This window comes from Anguilla rostrata, chromosome 1 (genome assembly GCF_018555375.3).
Source record: "Anguilla rostrata isolate EN2019 chromosome 1, ASM1855537v3, whole genome shotgun sequence".
NCBI lineage: Eukaryota > Metazoa > Chordata > Actinopteri > Anguilliformes > Anguillidae > Anguilla > Anguilla rostrata.
Window position 1 is genome coordinate 12,387,130 of NC_057933.1, and position 10,734 is coordinate 12,397,863.

At 39.5% G+C, this 10,734-nt stretch overlaps 1 protein-coding gene across 1 annotated transcript; it reads right to left on the reverse strand.

Moving 5' to 3' along the window:
- Window positions 1-621: 621 nt before the first annotated feature.
- On the reverse strand, window positions 622-9,473 carry LOC135248157 (HHIP-like protein 1). Its single transcript, XM_064322458.1, has 9 exons — window positions 8,518-9,473; window positions 7,344-7,990; window positions 7,018-7,161; window positions 5,633-5,961; window positions 5,255-5,381; window positions 4,852-4,997; window positions 4,099-4,180; window positions 2,603-2,685; window positions 622-2,010 (listed from the first exon to the last, which is right to left on the reverse strand). Exons 1-9 carry the CDS (start codon window positions 8,800-8,802, stop codon window positions 1,406-1,408), a joined length of 2,448 nt encoding a protein of 815 aa, XP_064178528.1. The 5' UTR covers window positions 8,803-9,473; the 3' UTR covers window positions 622-1,405.
- Between the last annotated feature and the right edge of the window lie 1,261 nt (window positions 9,474-10,734).

Genomic DNA, 10,734 nt, shown 5'->3' on the forward strand with positions numbered 1-10,734 from the left:
TAGTTGGTTCCTGTGCTTTGTAAGAGAACTTTCATTCACTATTTAAAGTTCCAACAGACTTCAAAAGCACACACCATACTGTCCCATAAAACAGTTCATAGTAGAGGGATGAGCTAAAGATAAAGGTGAATGTATAAGCTACATAGCTTTGTAAGTGGTGTGGAGAGTCACTACAATACATATTACCATAAATAAACAGAAGTAGTAACCTGTCACTTTGACCCACAGCAGACATTTACTTTCTGGACTAACAGCATGTCTCTCAGTCTGTGACACAATCCTGCCTATTAGCATGCAGAGCAGACAGAAGCCTTCTCTCTAAAAGACCTATTCAGACCAAATGACCTACTTTTCAAATTGTCCGCAGTCGACTCCGCTGTTTTCGAGCGGGGCACAGAGCTGTCCCAACCTTTCTTTGACACATGGATTTCAAACTGTGCGCTGTGATGGGAGTCTCAAACTGTGCTGTGGTGTGCACACTGATGTCTGTCAGTGAGGATAATTTGACTTGAGCTGTCACTTTGTCACTTTGACTGGGCCAGATTTTTTTCCTATGTATTCAGCAAAAATACAAAATCAATTGCAACAACTGAAATAAATAATAATAAAAAGAAATTAAAATAGTTGTTTAGCAAATTGTTTATTAATGGTTAAAAGAGCTAAGTGCAAAAATGGATGTGGACAGTGTACACTTGTGGCCAGTGAGGCACAAACACAATTAAATATCCAGAGTAATCAGAATGTTATACTTACTAGTATCAGATTGCCTGCTATGTTCAAAGCTCTGATTCAGTAATGAATTTTTAAAATACTGGAAACATCTGGGACAAAACAGAGAATTAGATGCTTTCAAACAGGTCTACTCCTAGTTTTATTGTTTGCCTAGACTTTTTATGCAACAGTTGTTATTAAATTAGGCTTAAAATTATGTTTATGTCAAATCATCTCCTTGGATATTATGAACAAATGGAACACACAATAAATATGAAAACAGTACTTAATGAACCATAGTGAAAACATGCTGATAATATAACCTCTTTGTGCCATTTATTTCAGTAACTGAACATTAAAGGCCATTAAATAACTTGCAGTTTCTGATACATTCAGTCAGCCAATACTTTGAACATGTTAAAAGTGATTAAAGCCAGCCATGTGCAATGAAATTTAACAAAATGTACCATATAATCAGCCAAAATATTAAGTTTTGGATAAATTTTACACACAAAAAAAAATGTTTACATACAATTTTTGTTTTTTATTTCAGAAAATTAGCATGACATCTTAAAACCTTGGTGAAAGAGGTAGACCTATGTGCCATGTCAACGGAAATTAGATGAGGCTTTATGTTTCTGTTCTTAGTCTGAATTTCACTTTGCAAACCCAGCCGCACTGTTTACAGGGTACCTTAGTACTCTACATACTCTGTGTTCCCACATATGACTCCGGCGTCCTCGTAGTGGGCGCAGTTGTGCTTTCCGACGCCCGCGTGCTTGCAGTCCAGGAGGGTCTGCTCGGTCCCCGCGCACTGCACGTCGTCCAGGAGGATGTTCAGGCGCGTCCCCTCGCCGAACTCGGCGTGCTTGGCGGCCTTCAGCGCGTAGCGGTAGCCGAGCTGGCGGCAGACCACAGCGGCGTTCTTTGTGTTCCACAGGTCGTCGCACACCGTCCCCCACTCCCCGTTGGCGTAGATCTCCACCCGTCCTCGGTCGTTCCGTCCTTCCTCGTCCCCCACCAGTCTCACGCCTCCGTTGCGGGGCGACGCCTCCGAGCGGTGCTTGACCTTCCTGCGCCGGCCCTTGCGCTGTCGGCCTGGCCTGCGTGTCCGGGCGCCGCCGCCGGCCCTCGAGGTGGCTGGGGTGGTCCTCCCCAAGGCTGCTTCCTGTTCCCTGAGGAGGTCCATCAGTTCCTGGAGCCAGTCTGTGGTGGTGGTCTGGGTGCGTGCTGGGGCTGTCGGACGCTGACCTGCAGGTTCTTTTGGCAGTTTTGTTGGCAATTCTACTCCTGTCAATTCTAGGGATAAAAGATTTGAACAGGAATTCCCATTTTTACCATCAATACAGCAGAACCTCAGAGATGCTAACCTCAGTGTTGCAGACAGATCGTTTAACCAAACAAATGCGAAACTGATAGTAGCACAAGCAATCGCACTTAATCAAACACCTGATATCCCGCCAGGTTTGTTATGTGTGATATTTTTGCAGTCCCATTGCAAAAATATCACACATAACAAACCTGAAAATACTATCAAAATTAGTCAAAGCAGCATGCATTTTTGGTAATCAATATTTATACCTATGAAACAACAGCAGACTATTTAAACAAGTTCTTAAAATTGACATCTTTTCACCTTGTTTACAGTTACAGGGACTTCAGAGTTCCAAATGACCTTCATTACTAAATCTTTCATATCTTGGAGTCATACTATATGTACATCTGAGGAAATACGGCAGCTTAAAATATATAACATAATTGATGCTTTCAAATTTCTATTGTAGTGTATGCACATTAGTAAAATTACATCTATTTGCTTTTATAGATCACTAAACAATGAATTTGCCACATAACTGTCATCATCAAATGACTGTAATGTAATAATACTTACTTTCCTTTGGATTGAATTTTATCAGCTTGCTTTTAACTTTGACAGGGAGTGGGTCATAATGACATTTTCCTGGTGGTGCGCGTCTACAAAGACACAGTACATAATGAAATTAAATAAAACACAATATACATTTCCTTTCTGGAAACAAAGTCTGACCTGCTGTAAAATCAAAAGCTCTGGAATGCTGGCTAAACATAAAATTGATTTGCTTTCTGTTCCTAATTTGAGAGATTTTTGTCTGAAATTTCCATCGTTTCAAGAAATCATGCAACATATTTTAGCCGCAAATATAATATATACCCCAAACTGAAAAAGTGAAAAAAAAGTGGTTTGGCTGTCACTTCCCTTGAAATACAACCAAGTTTAATGAATTCCACAGTTTGTCCTTAACATGCCTGAGTGGGCCTGGTTCTCATATACAGCATGAAACAATCGGCTATGCTGCCCAGAGATTACATAGGAGCAAACGGATAGCAAAGCATGATGTAACTGTACATATCGCAAACTAAATACATACAAGTCAGCACACTTGAAATTATTTTAAGTATTGAAATATTTAAAATAATTTCAATGCCATGCATTATGTAATACAGTTGCTATGTATTACGCAATTATTTTCTGCATCGCAAATCTTTACAAGCTCTATTAAGTAAAATCACAAAAATAAAGGATTCAATGATTTCACAAGACAGTTGTCTCTATGAGGGGGTAGAAGTCATGTTCACGAAGAAGTGGGTTTCTAGCTTAAAAGAACTATATGACCATAAATGAAGAGGTGTTCTATTTGCTGATTTCATTTAAATTGTGGGCTTATATAAGAAACACATAAAATACAAAAATGAGACTTGGATCTTGAAAACTTTTCAATTCTCTCCTTGTGCATTATAACTTCATTAATAAAGTAGCTGCCACATGGCAGCTATTTTACTGGGCAAGTTTAAATAAGACCAAACAAGAGCAAACCACACTGACACAGTGAGTTTGTATTAGCGCCAGCATTGTCTGGGTTAACATCCGAGAGATTTACAAGACAGCACCTGATATTACCGCCAGGACATGCTTTTCACATTTGCCAAGAGTCTGGAAAGACAGCAGCCCAGAAAAAAAAATGCTTGTGGTAACTTAAACACGGAGGAGTCCCTGTGAATCACGGATCTTTGGCAAGGATGCATTTATGAAACAACAGGTTTGCTATCTATTGGGTTTAGATCTTGCTGGGATAGAGAATGATTGGTACAATATGCTTTAAAATGCACTTCACAAGATAATCCTCAAAAACTGCTAAAAACAAGGGGTAAAGTGGATCCAGTCATAATGATGTTACGCCTAAACTACTAAAATTCCAACCAACTCAAATTACAAGTCACTAGTGCTCTGCATAAACATATTGAAAAAAATGCATAATCATCTAAGAAAAGGTACACTCTGGTAAACAGGAAGTTCGGTAATAGGAAAGAAGGAAATATAGTTTACACCGTGCTGAAATTACTCCTTACCGAGAAGGATCTACCAATTTGTACACAACACCTGAAGCTGACGTTGCACTTGGAACTCCAGTGGACATGAAATACAGTTCTCCTGTGAAAATAAACACGCAGGACAAACAGGGAGTCAGAAGAGACACACACCTAGACACTACGCTTCATTACCAAAAAAGCAGACAAAGAACTAAAGATTAAAATTGGCTGAATAATGTTTTCCATTGCCACATTGAACTACCAGTGATTTGTTCTCTTGTGTAATAGCCAAAGGTGCAAGTTAATACTCTGCATAGTTGGAATGTTAGCTAACATGATTTATCTGTATACCCTTGCAGAACAGCATAAATATCCATTTCATAGCAAAAAAAAAAAAAAACACAACAAATACATGTGTTTTTTATATGGAAGTATTTGCGCAGATGTACTGGAACAACGTCAATGTTTTTGAGTAGTACGTAACTGACCAAATTACGGATTACACTGAATTGGATTAGGCTATTCAAACAGGAAATGACTTAAAAGCCTATTTTCTGTCCTTTGCAGAAACATAAAATGTGCCCAAAAAAGACAAGTTAAGAAATATGGTTGTGATTGTCTTTAACTTTGCTGGGTTATTACTGTGTAAAATAGTACATTTTGTATTTTACTGCGCAGTAGATTTATAGCTTATTGCTATAACTATCTAAAAATGTAATGGTTCCTAAAATTTGACGAGTGAATTGTGTTTCAATCTGTAATTTTAGGAGTAGCGCCACAGTTACATCCTACCTGCCTCATCTTCTCCAAAGGAGATGATGTACTGGTAGTAGTTGTTGATGAGGCCTGGGAAGGCGCACGTGAGCCCCATTCCCATGCAGATCTCATTGTATTCCCACTGCCGCGTACGCCTGTTCTCCTGTAAGCTCATCATGCGCCTGGAGCAGAGAGGAATGCTTCAACTACATTTCCCAGGCACATTCCCATGAAAATGTTTAGAGACAAAACTTACCACTGTATTTATTCACAATGTGCTGCTTTCAGAACAATACAGTAATGTACTTTTCTCTATCAGCCTGCCGCTGTTGTAGTAGAACAATACAGTAATGTACTTTTCTCTATCAGCCTGCCGCTGTTGTAGTGTCAAAAATGCATAAAAGAACATTCAGATTTACAATAACGTTAAAACCCTTACCCACTCATAAAATCGCCAAATATGTACATTCCGTTTAAATTGGGATATTCGCAACCTCGGTAGATGTAGCCCCCTGTAACCGATTTCCCCATTTTGTGTGGGTAGGCATATATCGGAAGAACATCATCTAAAAAGCCAGAAGACAGAATGTTACAACATTTACATTTATGACTACACCTGAAGTCTTGTCTGGGAGATATGAAGTACCTGTAGCTTTGTCTTTTTTTCAGTTTTAAAGTTTACTTGTGAACATCTCAAATGTTAAATATCAAAATAATGAGCAAACCTGGATAAAATGACAGTGGACTCTAAGACAACAATAAAAAAAAAAAAAATTGTTTAGTGACATCACAGTAAACGTAAAAGCAGAATACTTACCTAAAGAGCTGTTGGAACAGAGTTTCTTATCATAACAAGAGAAACCTTCTTTTGCTCTCCAGCCATAATTCTTCCCTTTCTCTATGATGTCTACTTCCTCATATTTATTTTGTCCTACGTCTCCACAGAAGATCCTTCCTTTCCCTTCCCTGGTGTGGGGATCTCCCCTGTCCACTGAGCATCGCCACATATTGCGAACCCCGTAAGCGTACACCTCTGGCCGAGCCTCTGGATCACGTATGAAGGGGTTGTCGGGCGGAATCCTGTACACCGGCCCCCTGTCATTATTGTCCACGTCAACGCGAAGAACTTTACCCAACAGGGCAGACCTGAGGACAGGAAGAAAACAGCAGAGAATGCAGGTTGATATCACCACATACTGCAGGTATAGCTAGAAACCAAAGAACCTACTCCAGCCTAATGTCCAGAAACTGTGTTGCTGATACATTCATGGAAAAATTATCTTCAGCTTATGTAAATAAATGTTAATAAATTAAATCTTAATTAATTTACATTTATGAAAATGTAAATTAGCTTAATATGTTGTAACATAACCACAAGTCTTTCGTCCTGAATGTCTGGTGATTTTGAACGAGGGTCAAAAAAATAAATGTTGGAAATATTTGCTGAAAATTGAAAAAAACTGAATCGCACACATGGGAAACAGCAGTGGATGTTTACAACACAGAGGTGACAAAATGTGTCCAGAGCCATGACTAATATACAGGTCTGGATTATATTTTTTATATGCGCACACACACACACACACATACATTTTGTTTCAGCAACCTTGGGTAGGGCTGAACTGAATTTAGGTTTCTATGTGATAGATGAATGAATAATGTTAAAAGGTACTAACACTTATTTTGCAGTCATAAAAGATGTGGGCTTCTGACATAGAATGAATAAAAGCATCACACTCATCTATGAACAGCCTACCACACTATCAAATGTAAATGTGCAAGACTAGAGCCAAAAACGTCTGTTAAAAGCAATGCAAAATTAGTGTTTTTCCTGGGTAATAGCCTGTGGTGAAGAGTGGTGATAACAAGCAATTTTTGTGCAATGAAGAGTTCAGAAATGTGAGATGAATGAGTGGAAAAGTTTCAGAAAAGTGGAACACTACTGAAATATGAAAAGCCCATCTGGTTACCTTTCCATATTGAGTATGACTTGGGACCATAAACAATAAAACCATATTGTACACACATCTATGACACATGAACAGCAGATTTGCAGAATATGAGGGAAAAAGTGCAACACTGCCAAGAGTAACTCGCAAATTTAACGAAAGAGAAAGAAAGAAAAACAAATTGCTGTCAGGGACACAGGCTTGAAAGCTCACGGGCTTACTGGCACTGAAATGGTTTAATATTTTCTCTCACTTGTTCTGCGAATTTCCATATTTCCCAAATGGATCCCCGGCCATTCCTCCGTCCCCAGTGAAGATGTACAAATATCCGTCATCAGCAAAAAGCAGCTGCCCACCGTTGTGATTTGACGCCGGTTCATCAATCTCTAAAATAATCCTGGAGAGATTTGAAACATTCTTGTACTTAAGGATGAGAAAAAGTGCTCACGCAAAAATAACATTCTGTACATCTGTAAAGCAGTGGGGGAAACTGCAAAGTTACAGTGGCACAAAGCTCTTTTTGAATGTATCTGAATAAATAATTAGCTAATGGAAAATGATGCTGATTTACGCACACACCTTTCTGAGCTGTGGTCTACAACATTCATGTCGGTGGCAGAGACGCGGAATTCGCTGATTCTGATCCTCTCGTCGAAACCCACCTCCACCGAGTAATAGACGTACAACTTTCTGTTGTACTTGAAATTTGGGTGAAAGGTCAATCCCAGGAATCCTCGCTCATCCCCCTCCCAGGGAGAAGTCAGTACTGTCTTAGAGATGTTCAGGAAGGGCTTTGCTAGCCTGGAGCGATCCGGCAGGTATGTCCAAACCACACCCACCTGTTCCGCCACAAAGAACCTATGCGTACCATCGTTGGCATGTACCATAGCCAGAGGGTTCCGTAGCCCGTTAGCCACTTCCTCCAGGCACAACTGTAGACAGCCCTCAGGGTCCGCATTCACTCGCCCCAGGTTTCTAGTCAGCTGGTCATTGCTCAGTAGGTGGGGGTAGCAGTAGTCTGGGTCTTCTAGTTCCATGTGCTTACAGAACCTATGCTGGTCCTGTTCTATCTCTGCCAGATGCTTGTCATCAGAGAGGAGAGTGATGGTTGACCTGCACTTCAGCCAGTATTGAGAGCAGTAGTCTACGCAAAGCCCTGGGATAGATCTCACAGGTGTGCTGGGGTCTTCTGCATCAAAGAGGTGTGCTGCATAAGGGGAACATTCCTGGACAAATGAAACACAAGAGCTAAGATCTCTGTTTTGACAGCTCCCAAGTCATAACCTAGACAGTATGTGGCATGTAGGCATGTACGTGCACATGCACACAGTATGTGTAAAAAGGTAAAAAAAAATGAAAAGTCTAAACTTGCAGGGCCAATTATTGTATGAAATATGTATTAGTAAGTAACACAAAGTAATGCTGCAGCCTTTATCTTTTGAAACCAACAGATTTTATATGCTACTGTCATTTGTTTACAGCTGTTCTAAATTTGATGGGAAATCATTCTAAATTAAAAACAGAACAATATAAAATTAAAATATGTATCATATTTGTACTCACCTTTTGTTAATGCACATAAAAAAGCTTTCAAAGAATGTCCATATCTTAACATGGGCTTAATTATTTTAAAATGTAAGATCCACAAAGGAGCTGATATGTAAAAATATACATCATTATTGCGCAATCGCATATTAAAACCATATATAGCCAGTACTATAGCTTACTATATACTCATGAAAAAACTTCGTACCTGACAAATAATGTCTTGCACGTATCCTGCACAACTTGCATAACCGTAATAGTCAAAATTATCCATGATCCGGTAGAACTTCGCCATCAGTTCCTGGTCCTTCGCAGAATCACAGCAACCGAAATTCTTGTACATTGCGCAAAATGCAAGCTGTTCTTGGGGTTGAAATGGAGGCTTAAAATCTAGACACTGTGGGTGTAAGTACACAGGTGCAATCCAAACACCAGATAAATATACTAAAATAAATGGCGCTTGCCTGATAATTCTCATATTGTAATACATCATATTTTTCGAACGTCCAGTGTCTTCATGTGAAATACATGTAACTTTCCTTTCAATATGGGTTACGCAAACAAAAAACAAGACGTGGGATGTCCTCTTGATGTCTATTCTTCCAGCTGTGCACTTCACTCAGTTTTAAAAATCGACTTTACCTCCGGTCAACTGCATATTGTAATTGCTGTCCTGTTTATTTTCGTTACCGAGTAGCCATCCACTCGATTCCATCCCACCAGCTATTTCTTCTCAGAAAACTTCTCTTCTCGTTGAATGATGAATCATTTCTGGCGTTTTGAGCAGATGAGTAACTACCGTTAGAATTTTATCTCCGCTTCATCATTCATCATTCTCTCGTAAGTATCGGACAATCTCACGAAATAATTGTATCACCGCGGTTTCATCCCATAACAGGAAATCAAAGAGAGGAAGTTAACGCTTTTTAGTCAGAGAGATAGAGCCAACAGAAGAAGCGAATCAGTTGTAAACGGGACAAGTAACGTTAAACGGGTGGAAAAATCAGCGTTTCTGTCGGTTAAAAATGGAAATCTGGTCTCGGGTTTTTCATTTAGTCAAGCTGACCACTCATGTTCAGAGAACGTTTCTAACTAATGAGAAGTTTAAATAGTAATTACAAATGAAGAATTGTCAATAAGACACGTGCTAAAATGGAAAAGTTCGCGCAATTCCAGCCCCTCCCTCGATGCTGACATTCTTGGTTTAGATTTGCTCGAAACCTGATCAGATATTATAAAGGCTATTGACGCGTATTGCAATATGAATTCGTGAACTACTAAAATTCATGAATGCATGATGTATCCGACTGTGATCTATATCTGAAAACCACGTGGAGAGATCAATTCTAAATTGCTCCTATGGTTCATCCAGCTCGTAGGGGGAGACTGATGAAACACGAACAGGAAAACCAACTACCTCTGGCACAATAATAATCAATCATCCAGACAAGTTTGCTACCTCTTCCAGTTAAATATACGATTAACTGAAGAGAGCTAATAGCACCAGAATATCTTCTCTATACAGTAGCCTACGCATTGTGGACCACAAAACTGAAACACTTGAGAATATGAAAAAATAGGAGGGGTAATTAAGTGGAAAAAAAAAATAAAACGTTAAGCGGCAGATAAGCATGTTAAGCGTGAAATGGCTACACATATCGCTTGGGTGTTCCTAAGACATTCTAGAAGGGGTGCCAAAAAATCTTCAAGTAAGGTATTGAATAAATCTAAAATGGTCAATTATTTGCTGATTGACCTTTTAAATCACCTCACAAAAACATGAAATGTGTCACACATATACCTTGGGTGATCCTAAGACATTATTAAAAGGATGTTCAAAGAAATCGTAAACCTATTTGGTTGCCGATTGACCTGAAAGGCACTTAAATGACCTCATAAAATAATTGCAGTAATTACAAATAAAATTATTTGATCAGTCATGGCAATACACATCAGTATTTAAACAGATTTGTATGGTTGAGCGTGTCTCAAGACCCAGCAAAATCTCTGTAAACATCATGTAGATGAAATATCTGAACTCTTGTTGAAGAACTTTTGTTTCACATCACTACGAGACCATGAAGGTTGAACAAAACATCACTTGTTGAACTTCTCCAGTTGTTAAATAATTGTGCATTTGCTCATATGTTCTTGATTCGCACAGCCACATGGACTGCCTGATTGGACAAAAGACTTGGAGACAATGGAGGGGAGGGTCCTTCGGCCAAGGCCCACATGGACCTGTCCCTCAGCGAAGGGGAATGCCGCCCATAAAATGTGCTTATCCCTACAGGCGGTAACGAACATCTGTCATCTCCTGGCAGATGAGCTGGAGCCAAATGCCTGCTGTCCTTACGCACTCCCTGTTACTGTGAAAGTCACGGCTACCCTACATTTTTTTTCTTAGCGAGTGGGTTGTTCCAGC

Bases quoted from the DNA above. Each gene is read 5' to 3' on its own strand.
- LOC135248157 (XM_064322458.1), bottom strand. From the start codon at position 8,802: ATGATGTATTACAATATGAGAATTATCAGGCAAGCGCCATTTATTTTA. The intron at 7,991-8,517 runs GTACGAAGTTTT...TCATTTGTCCAG, and splicing joins TGCAAGACATTATTTGTCAG to GAATGTTCCCCTTATGCAGC. The intron at 2,686-4,098 runs GTAAGGAGTAAT...GTGTCTTTGTAG, and splicing joins AAATTGGTAGATCCTTCTCG to ACGCGCACCACCAGGAAAAT.